This window comes from Anolis carolinensis, unplaced genomic scaffold, assembly GCF_035594765.1.
Source record: "Anolis carolinensis isolate JA03-04 unplaced genomic scaffold, rAnoCar3.1.pri scaffold_7, whole genome shotgun sequence".
Taxonomy (NCBI): domain Eukaryota; kingdom Metazoa; phylum Chordata; class Lepidosauria; order Squamata; family Dactyloidae; genus Anolis; species Anolis carolinensis.
In genome coordinates this window covers 2732775-2758504 of record NW_026943818.1, presented here as the reverse complement: position 1 = coordinate 2758504, position 25730 = coordinate 2732775, and the positions used below count along the sequence as shown (strand labels likewise).

Below are 25730 nucleotides of genomic sequence, written 5' to 3'. Positions count from 1 at the left end.
TCCAATCCATCCCGATAGATGGCCATCCAGTCAGATATATAATAATAATAATAATAATAATAATAATAATAATAATAATAAAACTTTATTTATACCCTGCCACCATCTCCCCATGGGGACTCGAGGCGGCTCACATGGGGCAAGGCCCGGTCAACATAGTTCACAAAAGTAACAACATAAAAACATTAGCACAATATACACAGGTTAAAACACAATCTATATATATAAAAGAGTGATGGCATCACGGCAGCGGACAAAACAACAAAAGTAAACACCCCACAACCTCGAAAATTGACATCACAACCCCTCACCCATGCCTCTAGGTTGATACAACAAAAAGAAAAGAAAAATAAATTCCTAATTAGAGGGAGAGGAATAATAGTTTTTATCCAATTGCTGCCAGTTACAAGGCTAAGCTCCGCCCACTTGGTCTCCTAGCAACCCACTCAGCCCAGTGTTAATAAAATAATGATAAAAAAATAAATACAAATAATACAATAAAAAATTATAAAAAACACTAAAATAATTAATACAATAAAATACTATAACAAAATGACTAAAAATAATACAACAAAATAATAAAATATAATAAATAAAAAAGATTAGTGACAGTAAAATTAATTTTAAAAAAATACAAATAACGTCAAATAAAAATTCCACAACAAGTTTTAACCGATACCACCACCACTTTGCCACAGCAACGCGTGGCCGGGCACAGCTAGTAAGGTAATAAAACAAGAGTTAATACATCAGTAAAAATATCAAACAACCACCAATACAATTCAGTCAACTTCATAGGTGGGGGAACTGCAGCAGCAATAATAAGAAGGGCCTAGTAAAATTCAGAACAGAATTATAATGAGGTAAGATACAGTAGAGTCTCACTTATCCAACATTCGCTTATCCAACGTTCTGGATTATCCAACACATTTTTGTAGTCAATGTTTTCAATACATCGTGATATTTTGGTGCTAAATTCGTAAATACAGTAATTACTACGTAGCATTACTGCATATTGAACTACTTTTTCTGCCAAATTTGTTGTATAACATGATGTTTTGGTGCTTAATTTGTAAAATCATAACCTAATTTGACATTGAATAGGCTTCTCCTTAATCTCTCCTTGTTATCCAACATATTCGCTTATCCAACATTCTGCTGGCCCGTTTATGTTGGATAAGTGAGACTCTACTGTATATAGCAAAAGATTTGATATAAGAGAGTGATGATAGATATGACTGAGCTAGATACATGTACATGATAGATAGGAGGCTATCATATCTATTGGCCTTACACCCAAACAACTGGGCAACCCCTCCAAATACAACCCTATAATGTCCTGAGCAATATATAGGCAGAGCTTTCTCTTCCTACAGAATGGCAGTAGAAAGTATGGAAGGTCTTGCATTAGTTTCAGAAAACGAATCTACGAGGCACTATGTTTTTCTTCACGTTAACTCCCAAGGCAGATGAAGAAAAATTATAGGGCAACAAAAGACAAAGATGGCAGTTTTTAGAAAAAGAGCAGGGAAAAGTCAGGCTGAATGTGGAAATCTGAGAAATCCTTGTCGCAAAATAACTCCTTTCCGCCAACCACAAAGCTATAAATACCCTGCGATTAATTTCCAAGAAAGGATAAAAATACGCAGTCTCAAAGTTTACCAAAAGGGAAAAAAATGGAATTCTATTTTCACTTTAGAAAACCGGAGTTTGCAATGGCATGTAAAACCTGGAAAGGGAGATGCGTGCAAAACAAAGGAGCAACACGGAAATCACACATTTTGGATCAGCCAGAATCAGGTGGAATTCCTGTTGCATTGCTTTTGGCATTAATAACATAGTTTTCTGTTTCAACTGTATCTGAGGAGACTAGGCAAAACCCCAATGACACGAGGCTAATGGACCATTCCTATTGGGTTCTATGGGGCTGCTGTGAGAGGACTCAGTCTGGATCCAAACCTGGAAACAGAGACACCCTCTCTATCTATCCAAATGCAAAGAGCATCCTCCGCAACCCCATTCTCCTTGTTCAGGGTTCCCCAAAGGACCTTTTAAAAAAAAAACCTCGCTTAAGGGAAAGGGAATTTCCACCTGCACCAAAGAACTTCCTCCTTCAAAGAACAAATCCCAGCAGAAGAAGACATGACAGGCAGCATGCCCTGGGCAACGTCACGCCGGCTTTAAGAGGCCAAAAGGATTAAGCACACTTTAAAAAATTGAAGCGGAAAACAATTACTCCTGTTAAGCGTTTGCTATTTTGGATAATGAGCATCTTGCAGTGCTTGGTGACATCATAAGGACACGAAGTGACTCAAGCCAAGCCAGGAGACCCAGAATTTCCCCAATCCCCTCAAGGGTCAGGCACCTGGAGCCCCTCTCCATCCTATAGCTCCCACAAAGGACAGGTTTGTAAATGCCTCTTTGATATTATTCAACAGAAATAAATATAGGAAGGCCAGGTCCATTTGCAATGGTTTACTGACTTTTCACATTAAAAACTGAAGGCAGCCTCTGCCTTGTAAGAGGAAGCAACACAGGGCTCACTGCTCACAGCTATCTACTGCTGGGCACAAGTGGGGCAGGGCCCCCAAGGAACCACAGGCACAAGATTCCAAAAATTACAACTGAGCAAACACGTTAAGGTAAACACACCCCAATGCCCTCCCAAGTAGGGTCTTTTCTCCAGAGGGGGTTAGAATGGCCCCCTCCCCTAGAATCATAGAATAATAGAGTTGGAAGAGACCTCATGGGTTATCCAGTCCAACCCCCTGCCAAGAAACATGAAAGGATGTTTAAAATTGTAATTCAGTGGGGCTTTTAATGACGATGAGGAGGAAGGTACTCTTAACACCCATGTCTGTTGAAGTGACTTGGAGCAAGGGATTGGATTGTGCAGAAACCGGGGGAGCCTTGTGTTCTAACAGAATGCATTCTTATCGCTCTGTGTGTACCTTGCTGAAACTAATCTTGCTCTGAGCTGCGCCCCAGTTTTGGCAGAAGGAGGAGACACAGATGACTTAGATAAGTCTGTGGTCATTCTCAAACCCTGTTTGGCACCATCTGACCGAGACAGACCATCCAGAAGGGCAAAGAGGTCCTGGTTCTGTGGCGGTGGAGTGTGTTCCATGGCAGCGGTCAAGGTGGGCGCGCTGGATGGAGGAAGCCCCTTTTGCACCCTCCCGGCAGCCCCGCTTGCTTCACATGGCGCCCAGACCTTCGGCGCCTACAATATTGATAGAAACGGCTCTGTAAATCCAATAGTTTCCACCACTGATTTGCTCAGCACTGGGCCCAGCCCCTCTGCTTCACCAAAGAGGCTTTACAGGCCTAAAAACCCAATTCAATGACAGCTTGTTTCAAAACAAAGTGCAGGCCTACATCTGATTCAGAAGTAAAGTCCCGTGGAGTCTAAGGATGCTTGCTCCCAGGAAGGTGAGCAGGGGATCATGGTGGTGCATGAGACTCGAGGAACTATAATTGCCTTGCTACACTCCTTCCTTCTTCTGCTATGACAGAGAAAGGCAGATACCCTGAGCCCCTGCCCAAAATCAATAGGGGAAGGAGGCCTGGTTAGCGGTCGTCCCCCCCCAGCCATTCCTCCATAACAAACGCCATAAAAAGCCCCCTTAAGGACCAAACCTGGGAGCAAGACCCCTGCCTTCCTGGAGCTGAGCCAATGCTTCCACGTGTTTCTTTCTCGCTACTCAACTGTTCCTCGCAGCCATCAAATAATGTTTCCGCTGATAGAATTTTTTTCTTCCCTTTCTAAAAAATGATATTTTAAAAGATTTCATTTATTGTGTTCATATTTTACAAATTCGTACATTGTTGTAGAACTGTAAATGAAAACAAAACAAAAACAAAAAAACAGGCTACAGTTCCAAACCCTCAAAAGAGAAAAAGGAAATTAAAAATTTAAAAGAATTTTTTCGTTTGTTTGTTGAAAGCACCCATTTCCATTGATGTTTACAGCAGACTCTGGAATCTCCATAATCAAAAATTGATTCAACTGTCTGTTAAGAGCAAAGGCAGAGGCTTCTGTCAGCGCAAGCGCAGAGAGAAGACGCAGAAGAGTATTATTGCATTCGGTGGGAAGTTACGGGGGATCGCGCCCCAGAGACTGAAGCCCACTGAAGAAAACCCTCCACTTCCTGGTCCTGAGGCCAAAGTAAAAATGGTCACATTTTAGGCCCTAGTCTTTCATTGATATATACATAACAGAAAGCTTCAGGGGAAATGGATTATGGGACATTCCCTTTTAAAATAAAGAATACAATATTGAATCCCATGACCTTATTTCTAAAAACCAGGTAGTGGGCAAGCTGCACCTGAGACTCTGAGGCCATTCCCAGACCTGGTTTCCTGCCTCAGTTTCCTTTTAGGAACTAATGTATTCCATCAGCTTGGTCTGACAGAGGAGCAGAGTTCTGAAATTTAAAAAGCACTTGCCCCACTGACCACTCCTCATCCGGTCAGAGCCTGACTGGGTCCCTAAACTGGCCCTCGGAGAGGAAAGCCAGGCTCTAAGGTCAAGCCTAGCGACAGGATGGGCCAGAGGCCATGCCTACCTTTAACCCAAAGGCATCCCTGCCAATATGCACGGGCTGCTGGGACTTTTAAAAGTTTTGCTTGGTAAATATCAGTAAAATAAGCATGCAAACTCAGGCTGTGCTCTATTTAGGGCACTGGAGCATTTTCCAATTCTACATTTTCCAGAATGCTCCTGGTCCCCAACATATTGTCCTCCCGAACATGCAAGAGCAAGGTTTAAACGGATGCAAAGAAAAGCTGTACTCCCCTTTCTGGTATGCGAGTCCATTTCCCAAATTAACATATTTCTTCTACTGTTAAGATACACCCTGTTTCCATCACCACCACCAACAACAACAAAAATAGGTAAGATACACCCACAATTCTAAGATACACCCCTTTTTCAGAGGTGTTTATTTAGAGATGACACTTAAGTCTCCCTTAATCACAAACACTGTCAATCCAGGACCCTTGTCAAAGAATGATTGAGATAGATATTCCTAGATAGATGTTCCTAAGGATTCAGTGATTTTGGCCATCAGTGAAGCATTCTGTCCCTCCAAATGAGGTGACTGAGAAGGGTCTGTACGCTTGGCTTGGTTGTTGTTGAGGAGTTATGCCGCTTTCATGGTATCCAATAAAAAAAATCCTTCTAGGTCGACCAGGTAATTCTATGGCAGGCTTCCGCTGCAGGGCCTTACAGTCCTCTCTAGGAATGTTCTAGGTCCTCCAGGGCAGCTCCATGTTAACCTCCGGCAGAAGTCACTCATGATAATTATTCAAGGCTTCTTCTTTCTACGGGACATTCAGGAAGGTATCCCCAGTGGATACAGGGCTCATACTAAATATGCAATCATTATTTTTTATGCGCATGCTGATGAGCCACTTTTAATTCAATTGAGAGTGGAAAGTTTTAGAGATGCAGGCTTCTATTCCGATCTCCACTCACTTTCGTAAGATTCCTTGAAAAAAGACAGGAAATAAATAATCCTAACCCCATAATTTGAGACTTGGAAAAATGACCAAGAGGAGAGTGGGGCAGAGGTAACCTCCCTCGAAAACGATACAACTATGTTGGCTTTGATAACAACAATATGAACCATTACATTTAAATATAACATAAAGATATTGGTATCTGAAGTAGCTCTAATAATTGCTATGAAAAATGAATACTTTGAAGTCATTGGTGATTTTTGTGATAGTTAATAATAAATACTAGGACATCGACTACGGTCTAGCTAGCCCTTGGGGTCCCATAGGATTTCTATCTGCAGTTGGCCCAACAACCCAGGAAGGTAGGCCACCTTACTTGATGTCTGTACAGACGAATAAGCAAAGGGTCACGTCAAGGAACTCAGGGTTGCACGGGGCCGAATGCAAATATACAGCCGTGAACCCACAAGTCCTATGCAGGGCTTCCTTCCTTCTTTCTCTCTGCGCTGGGGAAATGGGGTGGGTGGCAAAGGGGAGCCCCCTCCTTCCAAGGGTCTGCTCTGGGTCTTTCGGGCACCGATTCCTCCTAGGAAGGTCAATGCTGCAAACGGCACAGCCTTGAAACAGAGAAAGAATGTGCAAAACAGTTCAAGGAAAGACTCCCTTAATGCATTTACAGACAGACCCTGCATTTATGGGGAGGGGGCTGCCAACTTTCCCAGTTTTTATGTTGCCTCTTCTGTCACAGCTGTCTCTAAAACATGAAGCATCCTAAGGAAATCCAACATGGCTTCTCCTCCGTGGCACAGCAGCAAGGGGGACGCCACCTCCTCCTCCTCCTCCTGCTCTGGAGCCAAATGGATTCCCCCCCCCTCAAAAATAGGCAAAAGGCAGGAGCCCCCTCCCTCTCCTCCTCCTCTTCGGCCAAGCGCTCTCTCCCTGAGCCCCCCCCTCCTCAAATTCCTGCAGATCTTTCAAAGGCAAGAGCAGGGAGAGGCAGGCAGGCGAGCAAACAGCCAAAGTCACCCGTCACGTGACGCAAATTATTTATTTTTAATTGGAAATTTGAGATCTGCGTCCGTCCATGGCGTCCCCCCCAGCCATCCCATGCCACGGCTTGGCCCTTCATCAAAACCTGTTGCAGGAAACCAGCCACCCGAAACCAGTCCGGTCCAGTCTGCTGGACCCAGTGCCAATTACAAATTCCCTCCCCCTCCCCTTTTTAAATATTTCTGAAAGTGTGGCCCTTTTTTCTCTTTTTTATTTTTCTGTCCAAAAAAATAAAATAAAATTCACCAGGTTGGATTTTTTCCCTTAAGTTTTAAAAAAATCCAAAGACACCAGTCTGTTTGTGAAAATTGTTTTTGTTTTACTGTTGTTCCAGAAGCTTCCATGATGCCCAGCGGCCCCCTCCCCTCCTGAAAAGGGGGTGGGTGGGTGGAAGGAAGGGGGGGACCCGATTGGTCGGAGACAAAATCTGCAATTGCAGCCCCCCTCCCAAAAAAATCAACACAGAAATTACCACTCAAATCCAATTAAATGTCAATCCAGGCAGCAATTAAAACAAAATGAGCAAAAGCACCAACTTTTTCTCAGGATTTCCTTCCAAATTCTGAATTTTTTATTTAATTTTTTTAAAAAAAATCAGACTTAGAAACAAAACAAAAATTCTCAATTTCCTAAGACATTTGTTTGAATTGAGGTCCCTGGGTTTGGAAAAAGGGATTTAAGCTGCAGAAAATCGTTTCCCCAAAGAAAATGCCCTTTTGAAATTCCTTTTTGCTGCAGCTGTTTCCGTCGGCCATCTTGATATTTTGTTCCCATTTTAAAGGGGAGGCTCTGCAAGATTTGCTCTTTTTCCTCCTTCAAATTCGGCCCCTTTTCCCCTTTTTTATTTTTTGTGTTTTTCTGCTCCAGATGCAGAAGTCTCTCCTTTTAGAGTGAAATTTTCCTGACTTTAGACAGAACCTTTCACATTAAGATCCTCTGGTCTCTCTCATTTCGAAAATGCAAAACAGAAAAGGAAAAGAAAAAAAAAAGCACAGAGCAGGCAAAGGAGTAAAATGATTTTGCAAATTTCACACCAACATATATACAGAAAGGAGACAAATTCTAAAAATAATACAAATCTGGTCAAGGCTGACGAGGAGGGGGGGAAATTCAGTGTTTCGTCACAAAAGGGAGAAATTTAATCACAAAATTAAACCCACAAGGGGAAATTTCGTTTTTCAAAAAAACTTGATTTAATTTTGCAATTTATTTTAATTTTTTTGTTTGAAAAAAATGCAACTTCATTCCTGCAAGTTTCTTTGCCTATTTTTTTGCTATTCTGCATAAAAGGAAATGGGGAGGTTATATTTTTGCACAAAACTCTTTTAGAAAGAGATTGGACCTGGGTTTTTTTTCCGGGGGGAGGAAGAGGGAGGGGCCTCAAGGCAAGGCAAGGAAGCCATATATACACATACACACACACATATATATATATTTCTGTATATTGATCCCTTCTCTCTCTCTTGGAACAAAAGCCCTTCTGCAAGGAAACTGGAAAGGGGGGGTCTCCAAAAGCGACCCCCCCAAAAGGGGCGTGTCCTAAGCTGCTTTCCCGCCACGCGAGGCTTAAAGCCCCCCCACCCAAATTCAAATTGCCATTTATAAAAGCATTTCCCATTTGCAAGAGCATCTCCCAGGCAGGCTTCGAAGCTGCAAAGCTCTTCAATGCTAATCAAACTGATTAATTACAACACTCCCACCCTGGACGTCATTCCATACATATATATAAAACCCATTTGCTTAGTTTCTAACAGACCACACAATCTCTGAGGATGCCTGCCATAGGTAGGGGCGAAACGTCAGGAGAGAGTGCTTCTGGAGCCATGGCCAGGCAGCGCGGAAAACTCGATCTCATTCGTCGTGTCCCCCCCCCCACTTTTCCCAAAGTAGTGGTTCTGACCCGGAAGCTTACTCACTCACAAACCCCCTCCTCAAAATAGTCAAAGAAATAGAGTAAAAGCGCAAAGTTGGGTTCAGTTTAAAAGCTGACACACACAAAAGGGACTTGGAAAGAGAAAGAGCCCCCTCAGAGGAAAGTCCCCGGATGAGGAGGGAGCTATGAGGGGGCTTTAAGGCCTCCAAACTGTCCCGATGCCTCGCTTGTTTGTTTGCCCGCAATTTGAATACCGTCCATGTCGAGAGAGGCCTCGAGGGGGCGCCCAACTCGGCCGCGGTCTGAGGCGATTCCTGAGGGGAAAAGAGCCGGGGATGGAACGGGAACGAGGCCCCGGCCGCCCTCCCCTCGCCCTCCCCCGGGGCCCGGCTCACCTGCGGCAACGGGGGCGCCTCCGGGGGGGTGGCGGGGACCGGGACCGGGGCCGGGCCCACCTCTTCGCCCCCGCCTTTCTCCTCACCGCCTTCCCCGCCGGGCTCCTTCATGGCCGCGCGCCGCTCCCTCAGGCCCCCCTCAGGAAGTGGGCCGCGCGGCCTAGCCTTCCGCCTCGGCCTCCCTCAGGGCTCGCTGCTGCGGAGGCTGAGCAGGAGGCGGCCGCCGAGGAGCGCGTGCGGGAGCCGGAGCCGCGGCCGAGAGCGCCGCCATCGCGGGAGGGCGGGGCCGAGCGGGGAAGGGGCGGGGCCGCCGAGACAAGCCCCGCCCTCGCCTCCCCCACAGAACCAGGCGGGGAGAAAGGAGGCGGGGCCAGCCCCTCTGCTCCTCGCCTCCCTCAGAATCAGGCGGGAGAGGGAAGGGGCGGGGCCAGGCAGGAAAGCCCCGCCCCTTCTGTCACTCTCACTGAACTACCCGGGAGAAGGGGCGGGGCCAGCCAGACAAGCCCCGCCCCTCTGCCACTCTTATTAAATTATCCAGCAAGGCCCCGCCCCCTCCGTGATTCTCCCTTCACTGGAACTAGCCAGGCAGGGAGAGAAGGGGCGGGGCCAGGCAGGCAAGCCCCGCCCCTCTGCCACTCTTATTAAATTATCCAGTGAGGCCCCGCCCCCTCCGTGATTCTCCCTTCACTGGAACTAGCCAGGCAGGGAGAGAAGGGGCGGGGCCAGCCAGACAAGCCCCGCCCCTCTGCCACTCTTATTAAATTATCCAGTGAGGCCCCGCCCCCTCCGTGATTCTCCCTTCACTGGAACTAGCCAGGCAGGGAGAGAAGGGGCGGAGCCAGGCAGGAAAGCCACGCCCCTCTGCCACTCTTATTAAATTATCCAATGAGGCCCCGCCCCCTCCGTGATTCTCCCTTCACTGGAACTAGCCAGGCAGGGAGAGAAGGGGCGGAGCCAGGCAGGCAAGCCACGCCCCTCTGCCACTCTTATTAAATTATCCAGTGAGGCCCCGCCCCCTCCGTGATTCTCCCTTCACTGGAACTAGCCAGGCAGGGAGAGAAGGGGCGGAGCCAGGCAGGAAAGCCACGCCCCTCTGCCACTCTTATTAAATTATCCAGTGAGGCCCCGCCCCCTCCGTGATTCTCCCTTCACTGGAACTAGCCAGGCAGGGAGAGAAGGGGCGGGGCCAGCCAGACAAGCCCCGCCCCTCTGCCACTCTTATTAAATTATCCAGTGAGGCCCCGCCCCCTCCGTGATTCTCCCTTCACTGGAACTAGCCAGGCAGGGAGAGAAGGGGCGGGGCCAGCCAGACAAGCCCCGCCCCTCTGCCACTCTTATTAAATTATCCAGTGAGGCCCCGCCCCCTCCGTGATTCTCCCTTCACTGGAACTAGCCAGGCAGGGAGAGAAGGGGCGGAGCCAGGCAGGAAAGCCCCGCCCCTCTTCCATTCTTTCACTGAGCTATCCAGGGAAGCCCCGCCCCCTCCGTGACTCTCTTCACTGGAACTAGCCAGGCAGGGAGAGAAGGGGCGGGGCCCGGCAGGCAAGCCCCGCCCCCTCCGCCACTCTTTCACTGAACTATCCAGGGAAGCCCCGCCCCCTCCGTGACGCCCTTCACTGGAACCAGCCAGGCATGGAGAAGGGGCGGAGCCAGGCAGAAAGGCCCCGCCCCTTCCCCTCCCTCCCCCAGAACCAAGCAGGCAGGGAGAGAAGGGGCGGGGCCAGGCAGGACCTCATCAAAACACTCCCGACAGATGGCCAGCCAACCCCTGCTAATAATAATAATAATAATAATAATAGAATCCCAGAGAGGAAGAGTAGATACACAGATATGGTTGATACAGTATATAGCTCTAGGATTCTATGATACAGTAGAGTCTCACTTATCCAACGTTCTGGATTATCCAACGCATTTTTGTAGTCAATGTTTTCAATACATCGTGATATTATGGTGCTAAATTTGTAAATACAGTAATTACTACATAGAATTACTGCGTATTGAACTACTTTTTCTGTCAAATTTGTTGTAAAACAGGATGTTTTGATGCTTAATTTGTAAAATCATAACCTAACTTGATGTTTATTAGGCTTTTCCTTAATCTCTCCTTATTATTCATCATATTCGCTTATCCAAGCATCTGCTGGCCCGTTTACACTGGATAAGCGAGACTCTACTGTATATCGATAGGAGTGATATACACACACACATACATATCTATATATATATATATATATATATATACACAGTAGAGTCTCACTTATCCAACATAAACGGGCCGGCAGAATGTTGGATAAGCGAATATGTTGGATAATAAGGAGAGATGAAGGAAAAGCCTATTAAACATCAAATTAGGTTATGATTTTACAAATTAAGCACCAAAACATCCTGTTTTACAACAAATTTGACAGAAAAAGTAGTTCAATACGCAGTAATGCTATGTTGTAATTATGGTATTTACAAATTTAGCACCAAAATATCACGATGTATTGAAAACATTGACTACAAAAATGCCTTGGATAATCCAGAACGTTGGATAAGCGAGGCTTGGATAAGTGAGACTCTACTGTATATTGTATGTACATTTATTTTATATTTATATATATATATATATATATATATATATATATATATAATACAATAATTTAAAAATATATAAATATATACTTATAATATTGATAACATTATAATGTAATGCAATATTATACTAGTAATAATGCAATATAATAATATTAATTATATATTATATATTAAATGTAATATTACTAATAATATTACCATATAATTATATAGTACAATATAGTCATGCTTATATTGTGCTATGCTAATAATGTATGTTCATTTGATTTGTAAGCCACTCTGAGTCCCCTTCGGGGTGAGAAGAATGGGATATAAATGTAGTAAATAAAATAATAAATAATAATAAATAGATACACAAATATAACTGATATATATATATATATATATATATATATACACACACACACAGTATATAGCTCTAGGATTCTACGATATATCGATAGGAGTGATATATTTATTTATTTATTTATTTATTTATTTACAGTATTTATATTCCACCCTTCTCACATTACACATATAGGCAACCATTATAATAATAATAATAAATTTATTCTTATATCCCGCCCCATCTCCCTGAGGGGACTCAGGGCGGCTCACAGCAATAATAAAAACAGTGACAAATTACACATTGTAAAATCAAACATGAAAAGCAGTCATACAATCAATACATACATCACATGTTAAAAACAAGGAGATAAAACATTCCATGCCTTAACATAGAACAAAGACAGAGACAAACGCAGGCTCCGAGCTGGGCTCGAACTCATAGCCTCTTGGTCAGAGTGATTTGTTGCAGCTGGCTGCTCACCAGCCTGCGCCACAGCCCAGGTATATATGTGTGTATATGTGTATATATCACTCCTATCGATATATCGTAGAATCCTAGAGTTGGAAGAGACCCCCAGGCCCACCCAGTCCAACTTTCTTTGGCCACCCACCATCCAAACCTTCCTGACAGATGTCCATCCAGCTATAGATAGATGGCTGTTGATATGACATGACTGAGAGAGAGAAATAGATACATAGATTTGGTTGCTACCTATATGCAATTTCACAGACACCACGATGGAGGAATGCTATGTGGTTCCTTCCCTGCCGCAGAAGAGGAGGCCACGCTTTGAGTGCTATAAATAGCTTCAACCAGCCACTCCTTGGAGGTGTCCTCCAGGTGAAGCCCGTAAACGCCTTCACAGCCGGCGCCGCTTTCTAAATCGAGGCCGTCATGAGCGTCCGACGCCTCTCGTTCTGTGGACGCGGCCGTCGAGTCCCATCGCAACCGTAAACGTCAACGAGGGACAACAACGCAGGTGAGATATTAATAACAATAATAATTCAATTTCTTCCAGGATTGCGGTGTTTAATGTCCATGTTCCAGAAGCATTCTCTCCTGACGTTTCGCCCACATTCCTCCTGTACTTGTCCATACCTAAGGAGAGATCTAGGAGATGAGGCCCCAAGTCCAAACACAAAATTAATCCGTGTCTCATTGTCATGATCTCCAATCTTTGACATCTCCGATCGGCTGACAAAGAATAGATGCCAGCCATAAAACCTTAATTACCCTCTGGTATGTGAGAGCCCCTATATAAATGGGCCAAAGAGAAGGTTCTGGTATTCTGTACAATAAAACCTGAACCTCCGGCCCAGCTAGTGTGACCCTCCATTGTCTGGCCATGGTTGGGGGGTGGGAGTGGCTGTGTCCAAGGGAGTGTGAGATTCTTCCCTCTCTCCGTCGGAGCTTGCTTCTTCTCCCCCCCCCCCCCCCCCGGGAATATTTGAGTTGAATCTCTCTCTCTCCTCGCTCCATGTTGCTGCAGGCAGGAGCTAGAGAGACAAAGTGATTCTGTACAAATTGTCGGGTTCTCTTCTCCCAGTTGTGCTGTGGGTCAGTCTTCCACCAGAAAAAGCACCAAGACACACGCTGGTAGATTCCAACAGGTTTTATTGTACAGAATACCAGAACCATCTCTTTGGCCCATTTATATAGGGGCTCTCACATACCAGAGGGTATTTTTATTGATTTAATTTCTGACAATGTTGCTACTGTACGTTCATTTTATGCAATTCTATCTTTATTTGTAGTCAATTTGTTAGTAGCCAATGTCTTTTTAGTCAATGTTTTCAATATACAGTAGAGTCTCGCTTATCCAACATAAATGGGCCGGCAGAATGTTGGATATGTGAATATGTTGGATAATAAGGAGGGATTAAGGAAAAGCCTATTAAACATCAAATTAGGTTATGCTTTTACAAATTAAGCGCCAAAACATCATGTTATACAACAAATTTGACAGAAAAAGCAGTTCAATGTGCAGTAATGCTATGTAGAAATTACTGTATTTACGAACTTGGCACCAAAATATCATGATGTATTGAAAACATTGACTACAAAAAAGTGTTGGATAATCCAGAACGTTGGATAAGCGAGTGTTGGATAAGCGAGTGTTGAATAAGTGAGACTCTACTGTAACGTCAAATAAAAATTACACAACAATTTTTAATCAATAACACCACCACTTTGCCACAGCAACGCGTGGCCGGGCACAGCTAGTAACAATAATAATTCAGTTTCTTCCAGGATGGCGGTGTTTTGATGTCCATGTTCCAGAAGCATTCTCTCCTGACGTTTCGCCCACATTCCTCCTGTACTTGTCCATACCTAAGGAGAGATCTAGGAGATGAGGCCCAACGCCTTTTTGTAGTCAATGTTTTCAATACATCGTGATATTTTGGTGCTAAATTCATAAATACAGTAATTACTACATAGCATTATTGCGTATTGAACAACTTTTTCTGTCAAATTTGTTGTATAACATGATGTTTTGGTGCTTAATTTGTAAAATCATAACCTAATTTGATGTTTAATAGGCTTCTACTTAATCTCTCCTTATTATCCAACATATTCGTTTATCCAACATTCTGCCGGCCCATTTATATTGGATAAGTGAGACTTTACTTTACTGAGATATTTTGGTGCTAAATTCATAAATACAGTAATTACTAAATAACGGTACCGTGGACTGCTTTTTCTGTTGATTTGTTGCAAAACATGATGTTTTGGTGCTTAATTTGTAAAATCATATTATTATTATTATTATTATTATTATTATTATTATTATTATTATTAATACATTTATTATTTCACTCTGATCTTATTACAGTAGAGTCTCACTTATCCAACACTCACTTATCCAACGTTCTGGATTATCCAACACATTTTTAGTCAATGTTTTCAATACATCATGATATTTTGGAGATAAATTCGTAAATACAGTAATTACTACATAGCATTACTGCGTATTGAGCTACTTTTTCTGTCAAATGTGTTGTACAACATGATGTTTTGGTGCTTAATTTGTAAAATCATAACCTAATTTGGCATTTAATAGGCTTTTCCTTAATCCCTCCTTATTATCCAACATTTTCGCTTATCCAACATTCTGATGGCCAGTTTATGTTGGATAAGTGAGACTCTACTGTATCCTCTGGTTTCTCATCCGATCGTATAAATCTTTCGCCTCCTTGAAATATTCCAGGAGAATAATATCATCAAAGCTAATAATATCAATTATTACTGTATTGTATTCGGGAGGGAAGATTAGGCCTGACACAATTAGAGTGGAATAATAAATGCCTTTTTTCTCCCCAACTTCTCCCGCATCCTTTTCTGCAAATCATAGGTGTGTTTCCGCATTCGCCTGTGGTTTTTGCATCGAGGGGCTAATCTCAGGCACATTTGCAACCTCTCCCCATGGTTTTTCAATGTGTCGAAAGCAGGATTATATTTTGGGTATTTAAACATTGTTTTCTGAATTCCGGGCGTGAAGCCGGGAGGGCCGTGGCGTGTTTGAGGTTTCCAACATGCAGATTGTGAGTGTCCTTGTGCATCCACTGCGGGGTGTGACTGGGGTCTGGGCAGTGTCTTGTTCCTGTTAGGGAGTGAATATAGTGGAACCAGCAGCGTCCAGTTAACACCATGTGCAAAAGACTCAGACCAGGCAGAGAAATTGAAAGAACAAAGGAACTTCACTCTTGCTTGTTGAGTTGAAATATAAAACAGTTCTGCAATCGTACAATGTCCATGTAGTTGCATAAGATCAATAACTAATCAATCAGCATTCAATATATCCAGCATAGCATATTTAAACTGCTACTTGACCGTAGCTAGAGAGCATGTCTTTTCTGTGCTCTCCCTGGAAGGCCAGATTCCCAACTGACAAAACCAGCCATCTGCCATCAAACCGATACATTGTTTGAGGCGTGGCTTTACCTCTGCAAAAAGCTGAGCTCTTTTGCTGAGATCTTTCGCAAATAACTTTTGCAAGGATTTCTTTACACACACACACATAGCAATTTGGCACAATAGTTCCTTCCTTGGAAACTTTTAAACAGAGGCTGGATGGCCATCTGTCGGGGGTGCTTTGATTGTGCTTTTCCTGCATGGCAGGGGGTTGGACTAAATAGGCTATGAGGTCTCTTCCAACTCTATTATTCTATGATTCAATGGGATTCAATGGCCATCCTGGCATGACATACCTGTACTCTACATTGGAATCCTATGTCATGGGATGAACACAGGAGCTTGGCGTGTCTTAAAGTGGGCGGCTCAGTAGAATTTCACGCATGTGATGAAGTGGTTTGACACAAACAGAGCAGGACAAAGGGCTGGAAAGAAGGGATCTCATTATTATTATTATTATTATTATTATTATTATTATTATTACTGTATATACTCGAGTATAAGCCTAGTTTTTCAGCCCTTTTTTAGGACTGAAAAAAACCCTCCTCGGCTTATACTCGGGTGAGGGTCCTGGTGGGCTTATATTCAGGTCAGCTTATACTCAAGTATATATGGTATATTTTTTATTTTTCTCTATTATTATTGGTATTGTTACATTTATTATTTTACTCTATTAATTATTATTACAGTATAGTCTCACTTATCCAAGCTAAATGGGCCGGCAGAAGCTTGGATAAGCGAATATCTTGGATAATAAGGAGGGATTAAGGAAAAGCCTATTAAACATCAAATTAGGTTATGATTTTACAAATTAAGTGCCAAAACATCATGTTGTACAACAAATTTGACAGAAATAGCTTGGATAATCCAGAAGCTTGGATAAGCGAGGCTTGGATAAGTGAGACTCTACTGTATTACATTTATTATTTTACTCTATTATTGTTCTTACATTTACATTTATTTTACTCTATTTTTATTATTATTAATACATTTATTATTTTACTCTATTTAATACTACATTTGTTATTTTACTGCATTTATTATTATTATTACATGTATTATTTCACTCCATTATTATTAAAAGGATACATAAGCACATTTACATTCAAGAAGATGAAAATAATGATTTAATCGGAGTTGAACAGTCATATCTTAAATTACAGTTTGATGTAAAGATTCAAAAACGTTTAAACTACTGATGCCTCAATTAATGTAATTTTTTGGTATCATAGCTTATAATGGAGTCAATGGGTTGTTGTATGTTTTTTGGGCTGTATGGCCATGTTCCAGAAGCATTCTCTACTGACGTTTGGCCCACATCTATGGCAGGTTGTGAGGTATACCTCTGAGGATGCCTGCCATAGATGTGGGTGAAACGTCAGGAGAGAATGCTTTTGGAACATGGCCATACAGCCCGAAAAACATACAACAACCCTGTGATCCCGGCCATGAAAGCCTTCAACAACACAACAACAACAACAACAACAATAATAATATAATAACAACAACAACCTCACAACCTCTGAGAATGCCTGCCACAGATGTGGGCGAAACGTCAGGAGAGAATACTTCTGGAACATGGCCACACAGCCCGAAAAGCATACAATAACCCTGTGATCCCGGCCATGAAAGCCTTCAACAACACAACAACAACAACAACAACAATAATAATAATAATAATAATAATAATAATAATATAATAACAACAACAACCTCACAACCTCTGAGGATGCCTGCCACAGATGTGGGCGAAACGTCAGGAGAGAATACTTCTGGAACATGGCCACACAGCCCGAAAAGCATACAACAACCCTGTGATCCCGGCCATGAAAGCCTTCAACAACACAACAACAACAACAACAACAATAATAATATAATAACAACAACAACCTCACAACCTCTGAGGATGCCTGCCACAGATGTGGGTGAAACGTCAGGAGAGAATACTTCTGGAACATGGCCACACAGCCCGAAAAGCATACAATAACCCTGTGATCCTGGCCATGAAAGCCTTCGGCAACACAATGGAGTCAATGTTTTCCCAGTTTTTTGTGGTAAAATTAGGTGCTTATATTCGGGTCGGATTATACTCAAGTATATATGGTATTATTATTAATGAATTGCTGTGAGTTTTCTGGGTTGTCTGGCCACATTTCGGAAACATTCTCTCCTGACGTTTCGCCCACATCTGTGGCAGGCATCCTCAAAGGCTGTGAGGTCTGTTGGAAACTAGGCAAGTGGGGTATATACCGTATATACTTGAATATAAGCCGACCCGAATATAAGCTGAGGCACCTAATTTTACCCTAAAAAACCTGGGAAAACTTTGACTCCAGTATAAGCCGAAGGTGGTCAATTTCAGAAATAAAAAGAGATACCAATAAAATTAACATTAATTGAGGCATCAATAGGTTAAATGTTTTTGAATATTTACATAAAGCTCAAATTTAAGATAAGACTGTCCGACTCTGATCAAATCATTCTTCTCATCTTCTTCAATGTAAATGTGCTTATGTATCCTTTTAATAATAGTAGAGTAAAATAATACATGTAATGATAACAATAATTACAGGAAAATAATACATGTAATAATAAATAGAGTAAAATAATAAATGTAATAATAATAATAATAAGATCAGAGTGAAATAATAAATGTATTAATAATAATAAAAATAGAGTAAAATAAATGTAATAGTAGCAAGAATAATAGCGAAAAATAATACAGTAGAGTCTCACTAATCCAAGCCTCGCTTATCCAAGCCTCTGGATAATCCAAGCCATTTTTGTAGTCAATGTTTCCAATATATCATGATATTTTGGTGCTAAATTCATAAATACAGTAATTACTACATAGCATTATGTAGCATAGAACTACTTTTTCTGCCAAATTTGTTGTCTAACATGATGTTTTGGTGCTTCATTTGTAAAATCATAACCTAATTTGATGTTTAATAGGCTTTTCCTTAATGCCTCCTTATTATCCAACATATTCGCTTATCCAACATTCTGCCAGCCCGTTTATGTTGGATAAGTGAGACTCTACTGTAATACCAATAATAATAGAGAAAAATCATAAATGTACCATATATTCTCGAGTATAATCTGACCCAAATATAAGCCAACCAGGACCCTCACCTGAGTATAAGCCGAGGGGGGCTTTTTCAGTCTTAAAAATGGGCTGAAAAACTAGGCTTATACTCGAGTACATACAGTATATATATCTGTGGGATGATGTCCAGGGTGGGAGAAAGAAAGAACTCTGGTTCTTCCTCGGCCCCTTCTGCCCGCAAACCCCTTCCCCGGAGGAGAAGCTCCCCGGCGGAGCATCACCAAACGCCTGTCTGTCTGGCGCAAAGACGCTCCCTACTTTGCCGACATGACACCTCTTTTAACATCCCTTTTAAGGCGTCGTGCTGCTGACAGGGCTGACGGGTGATCCCCCTTCTCCCCTCCCCGCCGGAGCTTCTTGCATTAAGGCAGACTGTATCCATGACACCAGGCATGGGCCAACTTGGGCCTTCCTTCCAGATGTTTTGGACTCCAACTCCCACCATCCCTAACCGCCTCGGGCCTTTAGCCACTGAAGCCAACTTTGGGTGTTTTGTGATCTGCTGCCAGGTTGACATGTGGAAAGAAAGGGGAGGTTCCACACAGTCGCCTAAAATGATGAAATCATTAATTATCTCAACCCACCGCCTTCCCTTGCAATCTGGAGGAGGGAGGGAGGAATTAAAAATGCAGGCTCTGCAGCAGGTGATGTATATTTTATTGTTGTATAATTGGGAGTGTTGCGTTCCCGGGGAAGCGCCTTGAGGGCGACAGGCTTTTCATGGCGTGAGCCGGTGCCACTCAGGCATCCGTGATCTCTTTGGACCTCGGTGTGAGTTACAGAGGGCATTTCTCAAGGGAAATGCAACCCAAAATAAGTAAAGAAATAATCCAGGAATACCTGGTTACTCTAAATCAGTGGTCCCCAAACTTATTCGGCCTGCCACCCCCTTTCCAGAAAAAATATGACTCACTGCCCCGTGGAAAAGGGGTGTGGCTTAGGGGGTGGGCGTGGCTCCTGCTCAAGAGGGCGGGGCTGAGGCTCTCCCCTAGTCCAAGATGCAGAGCTGGGAGCGGGAGGTGGGCGGGGCCACAAATGGGCGGTCAGGACTGACATGGGCGGAGTTACGAGCTCTGAGGCAGGGCTGAGCTTCTATCCCTGTCCTGGACACAGGGGGCGGGGCTAGAGGAGGAGGCGGGGCCTCTTTCAAGTGCCTGATGGGTCTGAACCTCTATACCCCGCCCTCATGTTCTAACAAGCGCCTCAGGGGAGGGATACAGAGGCTCAGCCCTGTCTCTCGCTCTTGGGAAGAGGCCCTGCCCTTTAGTCCTAAAAGGCCTCTCAGGAGAGATATAGAGGCTCAGCCCTGTCTCAGGCTCTTGGAAGGCGGCCGGACTACGAAATAGTCCAAAATTAGGATTGTTGTTGTTGTGTGCCTTCAAGACGTTTCATATAGGTCAACCCTGAGTCTAAAGTTGAGGACAGAGGCCAGGTCAATGACCTTGGAGGGCCTTAGTTTGGGGACCCCTGATCTAGACAATCTCATAAGACCATAGTTAAGCAGAGAGACCTCCAAAGACCATCTAGACGGTCTCATAGGACCATAGGTAAGGAAAGTGACCTCCAAAAGCCATCTAGATGTTCTCATAAGGCCGTAGCTAAGCAAAGAGACCTCCAAAAGCCATCTAGACGGTCTCATAGGACCATAGGTAAGGAAAGTGACCTCCAAAAGCCATCTAGATGTTCTCATAAGGCCGTAGCTAAGCAGAGAGACCGCCAAAAGCCATCTAGACGGTCTCATAGGACCATAGGTAAGGAAAGTGACCTCCAAAAGTCATCTAGATGTTCTCATAAGGCCGTAGGTAAGCAAAGAGACCTTCGAAGGCCATCTAAACGGTCTCATAGGACCATAGGTAAGGAAAGTGACCTCCAAAAGACATCTAGATGGTCCCATAAGGCTGTAGCTAAGCAAGGAGACCTTCAAAGTCTATCTAGATGATCTCATAAGGCCGTAGCTAAGCACGGAGACCTTCAAAGGCCATCTAGATGGTCTCATAAGGCCGTAGCTAAGCAAGGAGACCTTCAAAGTCCATCTAGATGATCTCATAAGGCCGTAGCTAAGCAAGGAGACCTTTAAAGTCCATCTAGATGTTCTCATAAGGCCGTAGCTAAGCAAGGAGACCTTCAAAGTCCATCTAGATGATCTCATAAGGCCGTAGCTAAGCAAGGAGACCTTCAAAGGCCATCTAGATGGTCTCATAAGGCTGTAGCTAAGCACGGAGACCTTCAAAGGCCATCTAGATGGTCTCATAAGACCAGGGGGCAGGTCAATGACCTTGGAGGGCCGCATCCGGCCCACTGGCCTTAGTTTGGGGAGCCCTGCTGTAAGGTGTCTATTTGAAGGCAACTAAGATGATCAAAGGTCTGGAGTCTAGGAATCCCTCTGAGGACTTGGAGCAATGGGTTCAAATGACAGGAATGGCCATTGGGTCGAGGAGTGGTCCCCAAATGACCCTCAAGATCCGCGTCAAGCTGCATTTCCGGTTGGAGCAAGCCCGGCGCGGCACGGTTTGCTTGAGTGCATCCCTGCGAACATTAAACCTTTAGGTTTTTCCCGAGGCATTACAGCGTTTCCATGTTTTCAAAAACAACATTTCTGAAATTGTCAGCGCTAAAATATTTATTAAAGCCTCACGTTTATTCTTTCAGACACCTGTTCCCGTTTCTGACGGCTTGTGATTTTCATCAGGAGTTTAGATTTGCATATTGCGCCGATCTGCGGAATGTGCCTTGCAAGTGTTTAAGTGTTTATATATGTTTAGATATGTATGTATGCATCCATTATATATAACCTAGATACGTTGCGGTTGTCTCTGTGAGCGCACACTCCTTTCTCCAAGGAAGCAGGGACGATCCAGGCATGCCTTGGCCAGGTGTGACTCCACTAAACCATGGTGAAATTACCTATTTTGGTCAATGTGCTTGGCAGCATTTTAAATAATAATAATAATAATAATAATAATAATAATAATAATAATAATAATAATAAGTGGTGATGGGCACACTGGGTGCTGTGCCAAAAGATCTCAGCCGGCATTTGGAAACAATAGACATTGACAAAATCACTATCTGCCAACTGCAAAAGGCCACCCTACTGGGATCTGCACACATCATCAGAAAATACATCACACAGACCTAGACACTTGGGAAGTGTTCGACTTGTGGTTTTGCGAAACGAAATCCAGCATATCTATCTTGTTTGCTGTGCCATACAACGTCGTTGTGTTGATAATAATAACAATAATAATAATAATTGTATTTCTTACCCAGGACTGAGATGGGTGGAGTTATGAGCTCTGAGGTAGGGCTGAGCTTCTATCCCTGTCCTGCGGTGCCTGCCAGGACACAGGGGGCGGGGCTACAGGAGGGGGAGGGGCCTCTTCCCAAGTGCTTGATGGGCCTGGACCTCTATACCCCACCCCCGTGTTCTAACAAGCACCTCAAGGGAGGTATATAGAGGCTCAGCCCTATCTCACGCTCTTGGGAAAAGGCCCCGCCCCCACCCCAGCGCTGCCCTTTAGTTTAAAAGGCCTCTCAGGAGAAATATAGAGGCTCAGCCCTGTCTCAGGCTCTTGGAAGGAGGCCCCGCCCCCTTCCTTAGCTCCACCCTCTGTGTCCCAACAAGTGCCTCAGGAAAGGTATAGAAGCTCAGCCCTGTCTCACGCTCTTGGGAAGAGGCCCCGCCCCCACCCCAGTCCCGCCCTTTGGTCTTAAAAGGCCTCCCAGGAGAAATATAGAGGCTCAGCCCTGTCTCGGGCTCTTGGAAGGAGACCACGCCCCCTTCCCTAGCTCCGCCCTCTGTGTCCCAACAAGCGCCTCAGGAGAGGCATAGAGGCTCAGCCCTGTCTCGTGCTCTTGGGAAGAGGCCTCGCCCCAGCCCCGCCCTTTATAGTCTTAAAAGGCCTCTCAGGAGAAATATAGAGGCTCAGCCCTGTCTCACTCTCTTGGGAAGAGATCACGCCCCCGCCCCAGCCCCGCCCTTTAGTCTTAAAAGGCCTCTCAGGAGAAATATAGAGGCTCAGCCCTGTCTCACTCTCTTGGGAAGAGGCCACGCCCCTGCCCCAGCCCCGCCCTTTAGTCTTAAAAGGCCTCTCAGGAGAAATATAGAGGCTCAGCCCTGTCTTGGGCTCTTGGGAAGAGGCCACGCCCCTGCCCCAGCCCCGCCCTTTAGTCTTAAAAGGCCTCTCAGGAGAAATATAGAGGCTCAGCCCTGTCTTGGGCTCTTGGAAGGAGGCCCCGCCCCCTTCCTTAGCCCCGCCCTCTGTGTCCCAACAAGCGCCTCAGGAGAGGTATAGAGGCTCAGCCCTGTCTCAGGTTCTTGGGAAGAAGCCACGCCTACTCCTCTAGCTCCGCCCCGTGTGTGTCCTAACAGGTGCCTCAGGTGCTCAGCCCTGTCTCCGGCACTTGGGAAGAGGCCCCGCCCCTCCCCTGGCCCCGCCCCCATGTCCTAATAAGTGCCACCGGGGGCGGTAACACCCACATTGGGAATCACTGGTCTAAGAAGTCATGGTATCTCTCTAATTCGGCTTTGGTTAGACCTCTTTACCTGGAATAACACAAGGAGATGGACAAGGTGGAAGGTGACCAAAGAGTGACTCAAAGGATCAAGTTCTGGAAGCCATGGAGCAGCTTAAAGACCTGGGACTATTTCACCTGCAGAAGAGCAGGATGAGAGAAGGGGACATGAGCCATGTTTAAATATCTGAAAGGATGCCCGGCCTAAGGAAGGAGCAGGGTTGTGTTTACTGTCCTGGAAACTAGGACTCAATGGAGCCCTGGGTCCAAATGGCAGGAGAGGAGATTCCACCTGAGCTTCCTGGCCGTAAGAAGAGCTGAAAGGAAAGGGAAAGGGAAGGAAAGGCCAGCCTCAATGGCCTGCTTTCTGCTGAGGTTGGCAGAATACAGCCCACTCCTCCTTCTCCAGCACCGGAGCTATAAATAGGCCACCACCGAAATGCCGGCAGAGGAAGGAAAATGGAAATCCATCCAGGTGGAATCCTTGGCCGAGTCCAGATTTCCGAGTCCAAAATGCCTTGGAGATGGACCTCCAGCTGAAACCCAGGGTCGAGTCGCACCCAACAAATGGGGTTTCAAGACAGGGAGATGTTCAAATATGTCAAGGCTTTGGAAGACGGATGCTCAGGAAACGGAGGCCGCTTGGACGCATCCCTGAAAGCTTCCCAAATTAACTCTGCATTTTCTACACTCGTTTTTTTTTTCCTCATGAGTGATAATGAATGACAAGAATAACTGACCCAGTTCCTGCTCCGTCAAATACCTGGAACGTGTGTCCGGTGGGGCTACTGCCAGTTGGGAGGCATCAGGCCACGTTGCAGCCTCCGTCTTGATCACCGCCCAAGAAAATTGGGGGGGTTTCTCCGTTTCCTTCTGAAAGGGGTCCCACACTTGCTCCTCTTGAGGAACAACAGCAATCACTGGGCTCACCTTGCATAGCTTCTTCCCAAGAGCCAGAGACAGGGCTGAGCCTCTATCCCTCTCCTGAGGCGCTTATTGGGACACAGAGGGCGGAGCTAGGGAAGGGGGCGGGGCCTTCTTCCAGGAGCCTGAGACAGGGTGGAGCCTTTATACCTCTCCTGAGAGGCCTTTTAGGACTAAAGGGCGGGGCTAAGGGTGGGGGCGGGGTCTCTTGTGATGTCTCAGGCACCTTTGGCCCCTGATCCCACAGCCATTGCTAATCAAACTGAAGAGGATTTGAGTTTTTTCCCACCTCAGCAAGATTCAATCCCTTTCCAGATGTCTCCTGTTGACATTGCCGTGCCAGAGCCAATTAGGAATGCCCTTGAGATGTTGCCGGACCTCCCCGGATCTCCGGAGAGTTTAGAGTTTGACAGAAGGGCTACTTTCAAAACAGATCGCTCTCAAAGACAAAGTTTAAGGAGAAGTGTGAGATTAGCAGAGCAAGGCGATTGTGGCTAAGCCAGTTCTCTTGGGAAGAATTGGGGAGGTAGGCATCTGGCGCCTCGTTGTTAGCAGCTCGTTTCTCTTGGGAAGATTTGGGGAGTCAAGCACCTGCTTTGGGGGAGCTCTTGGACTTCAATAAAAGTTCTGCGCAGAGAATCTCTGTCGTGGTGTCATCTGAACTTCTGATTGAAGAATACATCATCTCTTGATCCTGAGCTTCCAAGCAGCCTGCTGGCGCCCTTACTCTCGAGTAGACCGGGCGTTGTGTCTTGTCCCTTGCCAAGTTTGGACTGCGTTTCAGATCCATCACGAACAGCCCTAGCCTTGCCTTGAAACCTTGTTCTGGACTATTACTTCAAGTACTTTCCTGAGGAACTTTGCTCCTTTCCCCACTCAAACTTCCATTAAGTTTGAGTGTGTTTCGGTTATTGGATTCTGGACTTTAAACTCTAATATTGGACATAAGACTTTCATTTTTTTGACTAATTTTGATCTTTCCTAAAAGGTCAACTGCTTGACTATCTATTCTGCTTATTTTTGTTTGAAACTTTTATTGCTTTAATAAAGATATTAGATTGTTTATTGGCCTCCGTGTTGGTTCCCAGTGTTCGCACTGCCTAGGAGTGTTACATGTCTTCCCAAAAGCACGAGACAGGGCTGAGCCTCTATCCCTCTCCTGATGTGCTTGTTAGAACACAGGAGCGGGGTATAGAGGTTCAGCCCAGTCAGGCACTTGGGAAGAAGCCCCGCCCCCTCCTCTAGCCCCGCCCCCTGTGTCCTGGCAGGCACCGCAGGACAGGGATAGAAGCTCAGCCCTGCCTCAGAGCTTGTAACTCCGCCCATCCCAGTCCTGGCTGCCCATTTGTGGCCCCACCCACTTCCCCTCTCCCCTGCATCTTGGACTAAGGAAGAGGCTCAGCCCCGCCCCCTTGAATAGGAGCCACGCCCACCCTCTAAGCCACACCCCTTTCTAGGGGGCGCTGAGTCATATTTTTTCTGGAAAGGGGGCGGCAGGCCAAATAAGTTTGGGAACCACTGTTGTAAATTTTAAGTTTTCCAAGGACTCGCGGATACCGAGGGCAGCCTGGTGAGTCCCGCTAT

General features: G+C 44.9%; 1 protein-coding gene and 1 long non-coding RNA gene across 2 annotated transcripts in view; both read right to left on the bottom strand.

The window, feature by feature from the left end:
* znf618 (zinc finger protein 618) overlaps positions 1 to 9099 on the bottom strand; it is a 29244-nt gene extending 20145 nt beyond the window's left edge. The window contains 1 exon segment of the mRNA XM_062959142.1: positions 8782 to 9099. Within this exon segment, the coding sequence (XP_062815212.1) occupies positions 8782 to 8892 (111 nt within the window). The 5' untranslated portion in view covers positions 8893 to 9099.
* A 6266-nt stretch (positions 9100 to 15365) lies between these two features.
* Positions 15366 to 24049, bottom strand: LOC134293238 (uncharacterized). The gene is made up of 2 exons (XR_010000259.1): positions 23254 to 24049; positions 15366 to 16023 (listed from the first exon to the last, which is right to left on the bottom strand). It is a non-coding gene; the product is annotated as an uncharacterized LOC134293238 (long non-coding RNA).
* Positions 24050 to 25730: the final 1681 nt, after the last annotated feature.